At 44.1% G+C, this 17,564-nt stretch overlaps 1 protein-coding gene across 18 annotated transcripts in view; it reads left to right on the top strand.

The window, feature by feature from the left end:
- LOC123499249 (rap guanine nucleotide exchange factor 2-like) overlaps positions 1 to 17,564 on the top strand; it is a 269,844-nt gene that overhangs the window by 216,058 nt on the left and 36,222 nt on the right. For all 18 annotated transcript variants that reach the window (XM_045247032.1, XM_045247030.1, XM_045247029.1 and 15 more), the window contains one exon: positions 16,793 to 17,219. In XM_045247032.1, coding sequence (XP_045102967.1) covers positions 16,793 to 17,219 — 427 coding nt within the window. The remainder of the gene's footprint in view (positions 1 to 16,792; positions 17,220 to 17,564) is intronic.

Raw genomic sequence — 17,564 nt, 5'->3', positions numbered from 1 at the left:
GAGCCGAGGGGAGAGGGAGTGAAGGGGCAGCCGCGTCAGGGAGTTAGAGGCGGAGTGTTTGAGAGCGTGCATGGTTCCCTGAGTGTTTGTGCAGTGTGGGAGGGAAAAATGGAGGAAAAAAGATGGAAAACGGAATAATGACCAACGACGAAACGAAGGTTACACACACACACACACACACACACACACACACACACACACACACACACACACACACACACACACACACACACACACACACACACACAGAAGCAAAAAGAGATGAGGACAAGGAGGAGGAAGAAGAAGAGGGGGAGGAGGAGGAGGAGGGGTGGGAGGGGGAGTAAGAAGAGGAGGAGTACATACAGAGTTAAATAGAGGAAGGTCAAAGTTGGAGTATCCTTGTTAATGAAGAAGGGAGCAAGACAAGAGAGAGAGAGAGAGAGAGAGAGAGAGAGAGAGAGAGAGGCTTTGGGAAGAAGAGAAACAAGCGGACATAACCAAAACCTCTCTCTCTCTCTCTCTCTCTCTCTCTCTCTCTCTCTCTCTCTCTCTAAATGAAGAAAGAAAAGAACACAAATTCGAGAAAAAATTAGTAAAAAATAAAGGAGAGAGAGAGAGGGTGTGGCTCCAGGCTCGTGTAGATAAGAGTGATAGTAATGTGACCTAAGGTGGTGGTGATGGTGGTGGAAGTGGAAGAGGAGGAGAGGGAGGAGGAGGAGCAGCGGCACACAATGAAAGTCAAGTATCGAACCTCTTCATTTCTTCCTTCCTTCTCTCTCTCTCTCTCTCTCTCTCTCTCTCTCTCTCTCTCTCTCTCTCTCTCTCTCTCTCTCTCTCTCTCTCTCTCTCACCTCGATGCAAATCAAATTAACGACTTTCACGCCTTATTTTCTTTAGAGGCGCCTCCGTCATCGCTGCCAGAGTAATAGGAAACAGAAAGAGGAAAAGACGTAATAATTGTCCGTTTTTTCTCGCTTTTTCCTTTTGTTTTCCTGTGTTTAATTGGAGTGACGGTTTTTCACAATGTAACAGAATGGGAAAAGAATGTTGGAAATCCCACTTATTCTCTTTTTCCTCGTTTCTTTCCGCTTTTATTTTATTCATTTTTCCATCGTTGATCTTAAAATAAATAAATAAAACACCACACCAACAGAAACACACCATCAAAACACCACACCAACAGAAACACACCATCAAAACACCACACCAACAGAAACACACCATCAAAACACCACACCAACAGAAACACACCATCAAAACACCACACCAACAGAAACACACCATCAAAACACCACACCAACAGAAACACACCATCAAAACACCAGGAGACACAATTTGAACCCGTAGTAGCAGCGCACGTACCAAAATAAACGAAACAAGTAAAAAAATTCCACTACTCACATTTCGTCGTTAGCTATTTCCTTTTTAATTCCACCCCAAGATATAAAGGAAGAAAAAATAAAAAATACTAGACATACTATACTCGAAAGAAGTAATTATAGAAACCCAATTAAATAAAAAAACATTCACAAAACCACGACAATATTACCATCAAAACATCACACCAGTAGAAACACACCATCAAAAGCATCAAAGCACTACTAGGCCCGTATATTCAGAAACGCTTTGCTCTCACCACGACTATTTTCAAAGGCAACAGAGATGATTAGTTGGGTTTTCAAGAGTGTTTCTACAGTTAATAATGGAGAAATCTTGTCACTCTGCCTTTAGAACCGTAAAAAACACCCTAAAAAAAAGCTTGTGTAAATTTGAATAAAGCCTTTTGAACTAGTGGAGATGTAGCACGTTTGAGAATACGAGCTTAGAAGACACGATTTGAACCCCTCGTAGTAGCAGCGTACGTAGCAAGTTTTCCCTGACCCCCTCCAACCATCGATCGTGGCCCTGAGTGACTCCTGGGCGCTGGGAGACTCACATTTGCCCGCCAAGTTTTAGGACTCTCCGTAAAGGCGGACGCGAGTTAACAAGGGAAGTTGATCAGAGTTTGAACAAGACACGCGATGGAGAGACAGCGAAAGTGAGGCGAGGGAGGCGATGTGAAGTTTGAGAGTTTGGAGTATAAGGCAGACGGATTCTCTCAGACACTAATGCTCTCTCACACGTTCCTGCTCTTCTTTTCTTCTCGTTTTCTTTATTTCTTTTTCTTCTTTTTCAGTCTTGTTAGTGATAAAATGAGAAGAAACGAGAGAAGTATGAAAGAAATTACGAGAGAGAGAGAGAGAGAGAGAGAGAGAGATGAGCAGGTGTGTGTGTGTGTGTGTGTGTGTGTGTGTGTGTGTGTGTGTGTGTGTGTTTTTTAAACTATGTGATTCAGAACGTGACTTTCTGAGATGAGAGAGAGAGAGAGAGAGAGTTAACACACACCTTACATCACGCACTCAGGTTGCTCAATACAAGTACAGTCACGGTCAGAAGTCTTGTAACCTGCTACTCTCTCTCTCTCTCTCTCTCTCTCTCTCTCTCTCTCTCTCTTTTCTCCTTTCTTTACTGTTTTTTAATGCATTTCTCTTCCTCGATTTCTTTTTTTTCAGTATTCCTTCTTTTTCATTATTATTCTTCCTCTTTCTATTCATGTTTCTCACTCATTTCTTTGCCATTTTTTTTTTTCTCCTTTCTCCTTTACCTTCCTCGATCTTCCCTCCCCCTCCCATACATTCCTTCCTAGTTGATATTATTCTTCCTCTCTTATTTTCTGTCATTCCTTCACTGTCTTTCAATCCATATTTCACTTTATTTTTTTTTTATCTTCCTTCCTTTCATCATTACTCTTCCTCTGTCCTCCTTCATTTTGTCTCCTTCCTTCATTATTTTTCTCCATCCATCCTCTTCACTCTTTTTCTTTGATTCCTCTTTTCCATTATAACTCTCCTTCCCTTTCCTACGCACTTTTCCCTATCCATCCATCTATCTTTCCTTCACTTTCCCCTGATCTTCCTTTCATTTCATCATCCTCCCTCTTTCCTTCTCGCCCTCACGGATTCTCAGAGCAGAGGAGCTTAGGGTGAGGAAAGACGTCAAACAGTGTACAGAAGAGACAGTACCTACCTTCTTACATCTCTGAGCCTCAAAGCTACACCCACGAGATGACTCAGGCTGATGAAAAGGATTCTCAGTCACCGAACAAAGGGGTGTTGAGTGAGCGACGCGAAGTGAATGAAGGTGCGAGAAACAGAGAGAGAGGGGCGGGGCTGTTACCTTACGTGCTACCCTACCCAGCCGCCACCTCAGCACCTCGTGAATGGAAGGATAGCAAGGGTTAGGTTCGTGTAATGGTCTTACGTGATAGGTGTTTGAGTGGTGTGTGTGTGTGTGTGTGTGTGTGTGTGTGTGTGTGTGTGTGTGTGTGTGTGTGTGTGTGTGTGTGTAATTCACCTCGGTCGTCTGCTGGTCACCCAGCCAGTCTTCCCCATTACGGAGCGAGCTCAGAGCTCATAGACTGATCTTCGGGTAGGACTGAGACCACATCAACACACAACACACTGGGAAAGCGAGGCCACAATCCCTGAGTTACATCCCGTACCTATTTACTGCTAGGTGAACAGGGGCCACACATTAAGAGGCTTTCCCATTTGCCTCGCCGCTTACCGGGACTCGATCCCGGCCCTCTCGATTGTGAGTCGAGGGTGTTAACCACTACACTACGCGGTGTGTGTGTATAGAGAGAGAGAGAGGTAAGGTGTGTGTGTGTGTGTGTGTGTGTGTGTGTGTGTGTGTGTGTGTGTGTGTGTGTGTGTGTGTGTTTCCTCTCTTCCTTCACGTCTATTTTCTCATCTTCCATTGTTTTATTTTTGTCTTTTTCTTGCATTTTGTCTTTATTCGATGTTGTCTTTTTTTCCTTTCTTTCTTCCTCTCTTCCTTCATTCTTTTATTTACTTTCTATCTACATTGCATCCTTCCTTCCAAACATGAATGTGAATATTTGACCTCCTCCTCCTCCTCCTCCTCCTCCTCCTCCTCCTCCTCCTCCTCCTCCTCCTCCTCCTTGCACCTGTAATAACTTCTCCCTCCTCAGGTTACTTTTCTTCCATAATATACAAGGATTTTTTCTTCTTCTTCTTCTTCTTCTTCTTCTTCTTCTTCTTCTTCTTCTTCTTCTTCTTCTTCTTCTTCTCCTCCTCCTCCTCCTCCTCCTCCTCCTCCTCCTCCTCCTCCTCCTCCTCCTCCTCCTCCTCCTCCTCCTCCTCCTCCTTTATCAAGTCTTTCCTTTTCCTTTTCCTCATCCAATTCCTCCTCCTCCTCCTCCTCCTCCTCCTCCTCCTCCTCCTCCTCCTCCTCCATTCATCCCATGCAGCTGAAGATTAGTGGGACGAGAAAACGTGCTCTCTCTCTCTCTCTCTCTCTCTCTCTCTCTCTCTCTCTCTCTCTCTCTCTCTCTCTCTCTCTCTCTCTCTCTCTCATATCATCAGTCTATTCCCAAGCCTTCTCTCTTGTTTATCCGATTGCCTCCACCTTCTCCTTCATTCTCTCCATTCCCTCCCCTCTCCTTTCCTCCCCTCTCTCTTCGCCTCCCTTCAGTGTCAACAGAGGCGGTGTCTTGTCCTTTAGGCCTAAATAGGTCGGGCTAGTATCGGTTTTGGTGGGACCGAACGAGAAAAGGTTGTGGTCTCCTTTCCTATGTGCGAGAGAGAGAGAGAGAGAGAGAGAGAGAGAGAGAGAGAGAGAGAGAGAGAGAAAGAAAAAAAACATTCTGCTGAGAAGAGAGAGAGAGAGAGAGAGAGAGTGGTAGTCATGACAACGGCGTCAAATCACCTGCCATATCACCTGAGAGAGAGAGAGAGAGAGAGAGAGAGAGAGAGAGAGGTAAGGGAGCATGTCTCCTCTGAAAAAAAATCGTGCTCTAGATTTTCCTCCCTCCCTTCTTTCCTCCGTCTCTCCACCCGCCCTTTCGCTTCCTCTCTCTCTCTCTCTCTCTCTCTCTCTCTCTCTCTCTCTCTCTCTCTCTCTCTCTCTCTTTTGTAGCCTTTCCCTTCTTCTCCTTCCCCTCCTTTCCCCTCCCCTTCTCATCTTCCCTCCCTCTTCCCTTCACTCATCTTCCCTTCCCTCCCTCTTCTTCTCTTCCTCTTCTTCCCTTCCATTTTTTTTCCTTTCACTCAGTGTCGATCTGAAGACGACAACAGGAAGAGAGAGAGAGAGAGAGAGAGAGAGAGAGAGAGAGAGAGAGAGAGAGAGAACACAGTGGAGGCGAAGAACTGTCACTCTCAGATGTTCCCCTGAGGTGGTATATTCTCCTCCTCCTCCTCCTCCTCTTCCGTGATATTTTTGTGACTATTTTGATAGCTTATTTTTTTTCCCTCTCCTCAGTTGGGAAAAAAAAATATATATATATATATATATATATATATATATATATATATATATATATATATATATATATATATATATATATATATATATATATATATATATATATATATATATATATATATATATATATATATATATATATATATATATATATATATATATATATCTATCTCTATCTCTCTCTCTCTCTCTCTCTCTCTCTCTCTCTCTCTCTCTCTCTCTCTCTCTCTCTCTCTCTCTCTCTCTCTCTCTCTCTCTCTCTCTTCCTGTTGTCGTCTTCAGATCGACATATTTCGATTTTCACCTGCTCACCTTTCCTCCTCCTCCTCCTCCTCCTCCTCCTCCTCCTCCTCCTCCTCCTCCTCCTCCTCCTCCTCCTCCACAGTTACACAAATCTTTCATAGTACGACCATATTCTGAAACACTTCTGCGTTGCACCTCCACTACATTCAGAATGTTCTAATTGAAGTGACACGGGTTTTTAAGTGTTTTTTTTTTATTATTCTAGGGACAGATTATCGAGATTTACACATTAGTAGCTGAAGGAATAGTCTTGAGAACACTGCTGATCATCTCTGTGGCTTTTGAAAGTAATCGTGGTGAGAGAGCAGAGCGTTTTTGGGAGATAAATGCAGTAATGAAGAGTATTTTTGTACTTTGGAAAGACGTGGTGATGCGTGACATAAACTGGAACTACTAGAAAAGGACGCAATGAATAGAAACAGAAGGGAAAAGTTAATTGTAGCGGCTGACCTTATTACACTGGGAATAAGGTCGTATGAAGAAGAAGAAAGAGTATTTATGTATTTTTGTATCAGCAAGGTGGGAATAATGGGTTTCGTGGCCCACATCATCTAAGTCCACCTTGAAATGTTTACCTTGACTCGATTCACCAAATTCTCTCCCTACTTTATACTACGAGACCTTGGCCTGCCTTGAGCTGTGAGGTGAGGGTGAGGGCTGGCCGGTACACACAGACAGACAGACAGACAGACATGGATAGATAGGTGATCGGAAAGAAAGAATCAGGAAAAAATAGTAATGGATAAAAAGAAACAGTTTTATCTAGGAAAAAACCACAGTACTAATCTTATCCAGAAAAAAAGTAACAGCGGCCATTCCTGAAGATGAATCCAGAAGAAAGTACGGTTAGGGTTGGGTTGGGGCTGGGCTGGGCTGGGCTGGGCTGGGATGGGTTGGGTTGGGTTGGGTTGGGTTGGGCTGGGCTGGGCTGGGTTGGGTTGGGTTGGGCTGGGCTGGGCTGGGTTGGGTTGGGTTGGGCTGGGCTGGGTTGGGCTGGGCTGGGCTGGGCTGGGCTGGGCTGGGCTGGGTTGGGTTGGGTTGGGTTCATTGGGTTGGGCTGGGTTGGGCTGGGATGGGTTGGGTTGGGCTGGGCTGGGCTGGGTTGGGTTGGGTTGGGTTGGGTTGGGTTGGGTTGGGCACTTTTTCCCTTAATACTTTCTGCCCTGCAATTGGATATATAGTGATGAATGGGAAGGATGGATGGGTGATGGGAGGAAAAGATGGATGGGTGAAATAAACAAACTCACAACAAACCACTTCTAACAACCCAAATAGCAACAAGAGAGAGAGAGAGAGACAAAAACAAAAGTAATACAATAATACAATATATATAAAGCAAAATCACTACAGACCACATGTATCACCCCCAAACAACACCAACAACAACAACAACAACCACATTTTCTCTAACCCATACAAGCAACTCATAGCAACACTGACACACAAACCGTGAATATTGAACCTTGAACCTTGAATTGCCGCAGTGTTTCCTTCTAGCGGGGCATTCATTAGGCTTACTGGGACTGGGGGAAGGTCGTGGTGGCACCCAAGCCTTTATATGTTGGTGTACTGACGGTGTAATGCCAGTTGTCGCTTCATTCATCTCTACGTCAGCCAGTCTTCAGTGTCTCAACGCCCCGCTGTGGTTTGTGTTGGTTGTTGTTCTTGGTGGTGGTGGTGGTGGTGGTTGTCTTCTTCTTCTTCTTCTTCTTCTTCTTCTTCTTCTTCTTCTTCTTCTTCTTCTTCTTCTTCTTCTTCTTCTTCTTCTTCTTCTATCTGCTGCTACTTATTTGTCTTCCTCCTCCTCCTCCTCCTCTTTTTGTTCTTGTTCTTCTTGTTCTTATTCTCTCATTATTTTGTTTTTAGTAGTAGTAGTAGTAGTAGTAGTGGTGGTGGTAGTAGTAATAATAATAATAATGATAATAATAATAATAATGATAATAATATCACCATTATTATTACTAATATACAACCACCATCATCATTGTCATCATTATTTTAAACTTATTCTCTCTCTCTCTCTCTCTCTCTCTCTCTCTCTCTCTCTCTCTCTCTCTCTCTCTCTCTCTCTCTCTCTCTCTCTCTCTCTCTCTCTCTCTCTCTCTCTCTCTCTCTCTCTCTCCACCGGTTCTTCTCGTACTCTGTGCTGACTCCTCTACTTTTCCTCCCTTCATTACGAGCAGGGCAGGGGGGAGAGAGAGAGAGAGAGAGAGAGAGAGAGATTTAATTCCTTCATCTCTTCGTTCTCGTGCAATTTAATTTATCCCATAGCGGCAGGAGGAAGAGGAGAATAATAAGGATGAACATTGAGGAGTTGTTGGGGAGAAATCTTGAGCTTTACTATCCCTCTATCTCACTCCATGTAAGATTGAATAGAGTAGTTCAGGTTAGGTTAAGGCAGGTCACGTTGGAATAGGTTTAGTTAATTCAATCTTTATTTTTTATTTATTTATCACGAGTTAATAGTACATGGTAGTTTGCCTTTGGAGAGTTAGGTGAAAATTAGGTTAGATTAGTTTGAATTAATTAGATGAAGTCGTGTTAGATTTAATTAGGTTAGGTTAGGTTAGCAGTTTGGTTAGGTTGACATTAGGTTAAGGTTAGATTTAGGTTAGGTTAGGTAGGGTTAGGTTGGGTTGGATTAGGTTGGGTTGGGTTGGATTAGGTTAGGTTGGGTTGGGTTAGGTTAGGTTGGGTTGAGGTTAGGTTAGGTTGGGTTGGGTTGGGTTGGGTTAGGTTAGGTTAGGTTAGGTTAGGTTAGGTTGGGTTAAGGTAAAGCATCTACGTTACTTTAGGTTAGCTCATACTCAATAACCTCGTCACGCCCTGTGGGTTAGAATAGGTCAGGCCCAGACTAGGTCATCATAATTTCCACTGGTGTTTGGTCTGCCTCTGTGTTCTCCGGTGCAGGAGTGAGGCAGGATGGCGGGGTGGCGCAGGAGGACTGGTTTGATTGGTGTTAAGCCTCTTAGGTCCGCTCTGCTCACTCCTTCAGCGGACTGACAGGGAATGCAGTCCGCCAAACCCTTGTCTTGCCTTCCCGAACATTGACTCCTGCTCTAATAATTATGTTCAGTAGTTTATTTAGTTTATTATGTTTTTTTTTTCATCTCTTACTTCCTCCTGATTATTTTTTCTTAATGTGTGTTTATTATTTTATTGTTTTCCTTATTGTACTTCTGTTTAATTTACGTATTTATTTTCCTTTTTGTTTTTCTTATTTTTTCTTTTCTTACTTCCTTTTGATTTTTTTTTTTTGTTTATCTTATTTTCTTGTAGTCCCTCGTCCTTCTTTTGTGTTCCTTTCTGTGTTTTCCTTACAATATCGATCCCGCCACACATACTTCTTGAAATTCAATCGTTCCCCCTTAAGAGTGCCACCTTGTCCCTCCCTCCCTTGACACTCCCATCCTCCCCTCTCTAAACTTTACCCCCTTCCTCCCAACCTTCCCTTTCCAAATCCTTCTTCCCATCCTCTCTCTAGACCCACCCTCTCCGATCCTTCCTTCTCCAGAACCTTCCTCCCTCCCACTCTCCCTCTAGACCCTCCTTCTCTTCTATCCTCCTCTCAAGACCCTCTCTTCCTCCCATCCTCCCTTCCCGTCCTTCTCTCTCTCTCTCTCTCTCTCTCTCTCTCTCTCTCTCTCTCTCTCTCTCTCTCTCTCTCTCTCTCTCTCTCTCTCTCTCTCTCTCTCTCTCTCTCTCTCTCTCTCTCTCTCTCTCTCTCTCTCTCCTCCTCCTCCTCCTCCTCCTCCTCCTCCTCCTCCTCCTCCTCCTCCTCCTCCTCCTCAGCTCATGATCCGGGATTCACAAATAAGCTTAAGTCTGGCGCGCCGCGAATGATACAGGCAAGCCCCAGGAGTGCCGAAGCCCCAAGAACCGAGTATGAGAGCTGTGGTTTGTGTGTCGCCTCCTCCTCCTCCTCCTCCTCCTCCTCCTCCTCCTCCTCCTGGTTTCTATGCGTGTGTGTGTTGATTTGTGTTCTTTCCTTTTTTGTTCATCTTCGTGTTCTCGTTTTTTTTTTTTTTTTTTTTTCATTTGTTGACTTTATTTAGATTTTTTTTTTTAGGGGGGGGTGAGGGATAGTTTACTTGGGTTTTATTTGTGTGTGTGTGTGTGTGTGTGTGTTACTCGTTTCTTTTTTTTTTATTTATTGTTGCTGTTATTATTACTATTATTATTATTATTATTATTATTATTATTATTATTATTATTATTATTATTGCCATTACTACTACTACTACTACTACTATAATGTTTATATTTTTTGCATATTTTATTTTTTCGTCTTTTTCCTCCTCCTCCTCCTCCTCCTCCTCCTCCTCCTTCCTCCTTCCTCCTTCCTCCTCCTCCTCCTCCTCCTCCTCCTCCTCCTCCTCCTCCTTACCCTCATTCCTTGTCCTCGTTTCATGCACTTTTCCCTCACTCCTCTCTTGTATTTAACCCCTTTTTTCCCTCCTCCTCTTCCTCTTCCTCCCTCTCCTCCTCCTCCTCCTCCTCTTCTTCCGGGTCAGGGGGCGGGAATGGATACAAGCAAATAAGGTGAGCCGGCCAGAGTGTGTCAGAGCTTAAGCTGAGAAGCAAACCTAAGTCGCTCTTCACTCAATCCACACCACTGGCTCGTTCTCTCTCTCTCTCTCTCTCTCTCTCTCTCTCTCTCTCTCTCTCTCTCTCTCTCTCTCTCTCGTTTTCGTGCTTTGATTCTTGTATTTTTAACTGATTAACTGAAGAATTATAATTATGTTGTCTTCGTCTGGGATTGAATAACTTTACAGACCTTTAGTAGTAGTAGTAGTAGTAGTAGTAGTAGTAGTAGTAGTAGTAGTAGTATGGTGTCTGATCTTTTTCAACTGATTAAGGATCGAATGAAGGATTGTTATACATTTCGTCCTCATCACGGATTAAATTACTCTGAATAACACTATACAAACACTGCAGGAACCATATTCTCGCTAAAGGATCTTCAGGGGCCGTAATCTTTAAACGGTTTAGGTGGCATATATTAGCTACCTTTAACTGGCTCTAGAACATAAGAAAAGAGGGAAGCTGCAAGAGGCCACCAAGCCAACATGTGGCAGTCTCTGTATTATTTTTGTAGACTAAAAGGAATATTTGGTCTTCGGCAGGAGTCTAATACCTTTACACGCTTCAGGAACCGTATCCATTTTAAGGTTTCTGTTTCTTCTTCTCTATGTCTTATCTTAACCACATTTAACTGACAAGCCTAGAAAGTCCAAGTAGAACCCCAATAACTTCCAACGCACAGCTTGTTGAAGTAAGACGCCGAAACCTTTGAGGAAATTGATCTTTATCTCGTCTTGCGCTTCCTACACACACACACACACACACACACACACACACACACACACACACACACACACACACACACACACACACACACACACACACACACACACACACACACAGATACATTTATATTTCATTGATCATATTTACAAGTAATGATATGAAATTGTGAATCAAAAATGACGTATGAAATAAGATACTGCTGTGGGAGGACACGAGGGCAGTGAGTGTGCCAGAGACCAGAGAACCGCTGCATGTGAAGACGCATGAGAGAAAGAGATGGAAGAGTATTTGTCTAACGTATAAGCACAATCACGCTATCTCTCTCTCTCTCTCTCTCTCTCTCTCTCTCTCTCTCTCTCTCTCTCTCTCTCTCTCTCTCTCTCTCTCTCTCTCTCTCTCTCTCTCTCTCTCTCTCTCTCTCTCTCTCTCTCTCTCTACTACGAACAATTAACATCGAATGAATAATGGAACCACACACAAATTTTTTTTATTAAACGCTTCAAAACAACCACAAAGTCACTCTCTCTCCCTCTCTTCATACTACGGATAACGAAGAATAAATGTAATAGCATCAATTGAAAGAAATTTTATCAACATAGCATATAATTTGTGGTTTTCAGAGCGATACAGGCCTAGGGCAACTTAAAGAACGTAGAAAAAGACCTGCTAAGTTGGTAGATCCTGAAGAAAAGTCAAACTAATTATCCATTATCTCTACTCTCTCCTTTCTAACAGCTCCATATACAGTACAATGCCTTCCCTCTATAATATCTCCATACACCGGATAAGGAATAACGAGAGAAGAATGTTCCCCCCTGCTGTGCCTCCTCCGCCAGACCCACCACACACCCACAGAACACCCAAGTAATCGCATTGCCTACGAGTGGTAGCGCTGACTGTACAATTTTTTCGATCTACCTCCAGGTGATCAGCGGGCCACGGAGGGTATTAGGACCGTGTGGCGGAGATTGAATGAAGAGGGAGAGACAGAGGAGGAATGGATATCTGCAGCACACTGATTCTTAGGGGCGTGTGGAAAGGGACTTAGGGAGAACGTAGAAACATACGGGAAACTGATATCGTTTTCTTTCTTACCAAAACCTACATATGTGTTATGAGTATGTTTCCTTCATTCAGTTAGGTTGTGTGGTCGCTGGAGTGAAGAGACGTGCAGCAAATTTAGTTTTTATCATTCGTACCAAAAAAACAAGCAGGAAAATACACGACAGGAAAAAAAATTATGTCCTGGATAAATCTGAAGGAAACGTGTGAGGAAGGGAAAGGACGTGAGGAAAGAGTGTTCAGAGGGAGGAAAATATAAGGAAAACTGTAATAAAGGAAAAAAATATCCAGAAGGAAACATATGTTCAGAGAAAAAACATCTTCCCCTTCCTTACCTGAGTTAGTCACGTTTAACTGAGCGAGTTACCTGTAGTTACTTACCTGTGTTTACCTGAGTCAGCTGTGTATCCTTCTTCTCAGTAACCAAAAAAAAGAAAAAGAAAAAGTTATTTCTAGCCGTCCTTGTCACAGGTAAAAGAAACTGTGATTATGTAATGTGTGTGTGTGTGTGTGTGTGTGTGTGTGTGTGTGTGTGTGTGTGTGTGTGTGTGTGTGTGTGCGTGCGCGTGCGTGTGGCCTCGGAAGCAAAGCCATGTAAGGAAAAAAATAAGAAGAGAAGAGGGAGGAGGAGGTGGAAAAGAGTTAGGCAATAAAAAAGAAGGGAAAAAAGCTAAGAAGGAAGGAATGGGAGGTACGAAGAGATTGAAAGAAAAATAGGAGATTGAGGAAGGAATTTGAAAAGAAATTAAATGTGAAGGTCAGTTTTCAGAGATACTATAAGAAAATAAATATTAAAGATACATCAAAATTTTGCCCAATCCTTCACTGTATAACTTTTTTTTCATTCATCCTTACTGTTAAGAAAACGGCGAAGGAAAAAAATATATACATGAAAAAATAGAGAATAAAAATACCTAATATGTTTAAAACAAGCTTAGGGATATGACAGGAAGTCATTAACAAACAAGTCGCACATTCGAAGAGCTCATGTTCAGAAACAGCACCACGGCTATTTCAAAGACAACAAAGGTAAATTTCCTCATTCTTAGAAGTGTCTCGCCTATCAGTCATGTAGAAATCTTATCAGTCTGCCTCTTAAACCATTAAAAAAAAACATCCTTAGAAATCCGTGTCACTTCAATTAAAGCCTTTGCAAAATATTCGTGGTGAAGTGCAGAAGTGTTTCAGAATATGGTAGGAAGCACGCTAGGTGGTAGCGCGCGCGTGTGTGTGTGTGTGTGTGTGTGTGTGTGTGTGTGTGTGTGTGTGTGTGTGTGTGTGTGTGTCATTGCGGGAACAGATGGAGAGCAGCTTGTTATGGGTGTGGGAGGTGAGATGGGAGGGGAAGCGGGAGAGGCATGGGGAGAAAGAAAGGAGGAAAGGGTTGCCATGGCTGGAGGTGAGAACTGGCCTACAGCTTCACACTGAACTTAATTGGAGGTGAAGAGATCAGACAGGTTGTGAGGCCAAGTGTGTGTGTGTGTGTGTGTGTGTGTGTGTGTGTGTGTGTGTGTGTGTGTGTGTGTGTGTGTGTGTGTGTGTGTGTGTGTGTGGGTGGGTGCACACAGTGGGTGTACATTGCTGTGATGAAGCCCGCGCAGTGCCGCCCCATGCTCCGCGAAGCCCTGGTGGCACCCTGGGGCTTCACCCGGGCCGGCGGGTGCCACTGCTGTTCACAGAAAGTTGCTCGACACCTCAAAAACAAACACGCAAAAAACTGCTACCCTCCTCCCGCGCCTCTCTACGATGTGTGTGTATGTGTGTGTGTGTGTGTGTGTGTGTGTGTGTGTGTGTGTGTGTGTGTGTGTGTGTGTGTGTGTGTATCTAGTTGTAGTTTTACAGGGCCTGGGCTTTATGCTCGTGTGGCCCCGTCTCCATATCTACACTTATCCAATCTTACTTTAAAAGTATGCACACTCATTGCAGACACTACTTCTTCATTTAAACTGTTCCATGTCTCAATACATCTTTGCGGGAAACTATATTTTTTTAACATTCTCAGACATCTTCCTTTTCTCAGCTTTTTACTATGCGATCTTGTGCTTCGAATGTCATATTCTTCTTTCAGGATCAGTTTCTCATTATCCACTTGGTCCATTCCATTGATCAATTTATAAACTTGTATCAGATCTCCTCTCTCCCTTCTTTTTTCCAGGGTTGGCAGATCCATAGCCTTTAGTCTCTCCTCATATGTTATCCCTTCAAATTCTGGAACCATTCTTGTGTGTGTGAGTGTTTCACTGTATGATCTGCTGCAGTCTCTGACGAGACAGCCAGACGTTACCCTACGGAACGAGCTCAGAGCTCATTATTTCCGATCTTCGGATAGGCCTGAGACCAGGCACACACCACACACCGGGACAACAAGGTCACAACTCCTCGATTTACATCCCGTACCTACTCACTGCTAGGTGAACAGGGGCTACACGTGAAAGGAGACACACCGAAATATCTCCACCCGGCCGGAGAATCGAACCCCGGTCCTCTGTGTGTGTGTGTGTGTGTGTGTGTGTGTGTGTGTGTGTGTGTGTGTGTGTGTGTGTGTGTGTCGAGCTAAAGGAACACAAAATAATAGTAGGGGAGGGACGTGATGGGAACAGACACAAGAATAGACAAGCGTCGCCCGCACACTTGGCTGGCTTGGAATCAGAGTCCACAGGCCATAGTGACTTGGTGCAGAATTTTTACTTTTTTCTTTTTTTTTTTCCTTGGAACTTAAAACATTCTCAGATGTTAGCAAATTTTATAGCGAAACTTTTTGTTGAGGCTTCATTTTTGTTATTCATCCACATATTCTGCCAATCTATCCGTCGATATCTGTTTGTCTGTCATCTCTTTGTTTGTTTATCGTCCATGTCTCCTTATTTGATACTTGCCCGGTGTGGGTGCTCACATCACCGCTCCTTGCCTCTCTCCACGCGTCACTTTCTTCACACTTGTAGAAGTAGTGCATGGTTTCAGCTGTACATTTTCTCCCAGGTGAAACACGAGGGAAAGAAATGCCACAAGAAGGATGGACGAGAGTGCTGCAAACTCCCTATGCCCCCCGCATGTGTACCCGACACTAGTATTTAATAGCCGTAAACAGCAGACGCCTTGCTGCCTCGCTATCACCTCCATACTTTTGATGTCAGCGTTCACCGCCGGCTTTGGTCACCACCGTGCTTCACTGACCAGGCGGTGAACGAGTCTTCAGCTTTGCTATTCTTTATGACTACTTGCGCAGTGTTCACCCTTGTTTCTCGAAAAGCGGCTAACATTCTTGACTTTTCTCGGCCTCAAATTCTACTGTTTGTTCTGCCAAAGGCTCTCCTCCACTCACAGCGTCATCTAGGTGTCCTACCCTGTCCCCGCCGTGCCTCTGATCCACTGAGGCTGTGGTGGTGGTGGTACTGCACCTCTGCCGACTGAAGAAGTCTTGGTGGCATTGCTTTGTTTTTGTTTTCTTTTTTATTTATTTATTTAAACAAATTTTCAACTGGCTTAAAATAATACTTGTATAACTATTTTGATTTTGAAAGCCTATACATGTAAGTTAATCAAAGTTCCCTATGATTTGTGCTCGCGGTTCACACGCGCTGCCTCAGTCTTCTATCTCCTCAAACATGTCATTTGTATTTCTGCTGCACATTGTGCCAAATCTTTTTTGCTACCTGCCAAAGCTTTAGCCTTTAATTTTCAACCTCTCCTCTTACAGTCTCTGATTCTTTATCTGAATTAATTATGGACCTGACTTGAATCGTTTTTCCCGTTCTTTTTTTTTCCGTGGGGGGAGGGACTTTCAATTTAATGAGTTTTTTCAGCCATTACCAGCCTCCTTTCCACGTAAAAACATAATTATTAAACAAAAATATCTGTTTTGTACATAATTTATTTTCATAATGGTCTTGTCGTTGGTTTACAGTGTATTTATATTTGTAATATTTTGTTTTGTTGGTCGTTTGTTTTCCTCGAGCTGCATATGCACATCTGTTTCCCAGCGCTGTTTGAAAAGCTTTCTTGCTGGACAGGTCACTTCATGCATTGTAATAGTAGCTATGTACGAATCTTGGCTCTTGTTAAGCCTTTTACTACTACTCGGTGTGTTTTTCCTTATCACAAACCTTGGAAGTATTTTTCTTTTTTGTACGGCCATCTCTAAATAGGGCGGACACTAGAAAGTTCTTTTATTCCCTCTTGTCATTCCTTTAGGTACCTATGTAGAAGAGATCTTACACTGATTTTAGTACATTGCTGGATAGGAATATGTGACGAACTTTGGTTTAGAATACTACATTGAAACGCTTATGAAGTATCTATCTTTCCTCTTTCACGTCATTGTTCTATTTATTTATTTTTTCCTTCTCATGACACCGCGTCACCGTATCCGTGCATTCATCCGGTCAGTCTCATTAGCGTTTATATTTCCTTGTGTGTCGTCATCACTACGTCAGTCTTTCGTCGTTAAAAGTTATCCATCCTGCCATCTCCTTTGTCACTGATGTCACTATCGCTGTCGCCGTTACGTCATCACTTTCCTGCTTCTCCACCGTTCATGTGCTGCTACTGCTGTCACGTACCACCATCATGTCACCATTGCTTCATCACTTCAGCATCTCACTATATCTACCTTACCATCCTCACCACACCACATAACTCACTGCCCAACCTCTTCATTACACATAGCCTAACCTCACTCAACAACATCACAGCCTAACTATCCTCACTACACTACCATATCACTGCCTCTTCATTACGTCACCACTACTTCACCACCACGTCATTACTATTTCACCATTGTTAATGGCCTCCCTCTCTCTCTCCTCCACAGATTGACTACCCTGACGTGCAGCTGATGCGCCCTGGCCAGCGCGCGTCCTGCAACACCATGAACCTGGAGAAACTGATGGCTCTCGAGCAGGACGAGATCACCATTAGGCCGGGCGGACGCGGGGCTCCTCCGCCGCCACCCGGCCACCACCACCAGTATGAGAATGACCACGCCCACCACCCCCACCATCCCCACCACGACGCCTACCTGCCGGACCTGGTGGGCAGCGCCATCCTACGGGGCGCACGGAGTCGAGGCAGCGTGGGGTCGTCGGTGCGCGATGGCTCCGACACCTCGAGTGCTTACTCCGGCTCGGACACCATGTGTCACTCCCTGCAGTCCTCGCTGGAGCCAGACGACGTGGACTTGTCCGGTCTCACCGAGAGTGCCGTGGACTCCGACGAGGAGGACCTGGCGGAGAGCATTGAGTGTGTGTGTGTGTGTGTGTGTGTGTGTGTGTGTGTGTGTGTATTTCACCTCGGTCGCCTACTGGTCACCCAGCCAGTCTTCCCCATTACGGAGTGAGCTCAGAGCTCATAGACCGATCTTCGGGTAGGACTAAGACCACAACACACACTCCACACACCGGGAAAGCGAGGTCACAACCCCTCGAGTTACATTTCATACCTATTTACTGCTAGGTGAACAGGGGCTACACATTAAGAGGCTTGCCCATTTGCCTCGCCGCCTCCGGGACTCGAACCCGGACCCTCTCGAGTGTGAGTCGAGCGTGCTAACCACTACACTATGTGGTGTGTGTGTGTGTGTGTGT

The sequence above is a fragment of the Portunus trituberculatus genome, chromosome 49, assembly GCF_017591435.1.
Source record: "Portunus trituberculatus isolate SZX2019 chromosome 49, ASM1759143v1, whole genome shotgun sequence".
NCBI classification, from domain to species: Eukaryota; Metazoa; Arthropoda; class Malacostraca; order Decapoda; family Portunidae; genus Portunus; species Portunus trituberculatus.
This window is presented reverse-complemented; position numbering and strand designations above follow the sequence as displayed.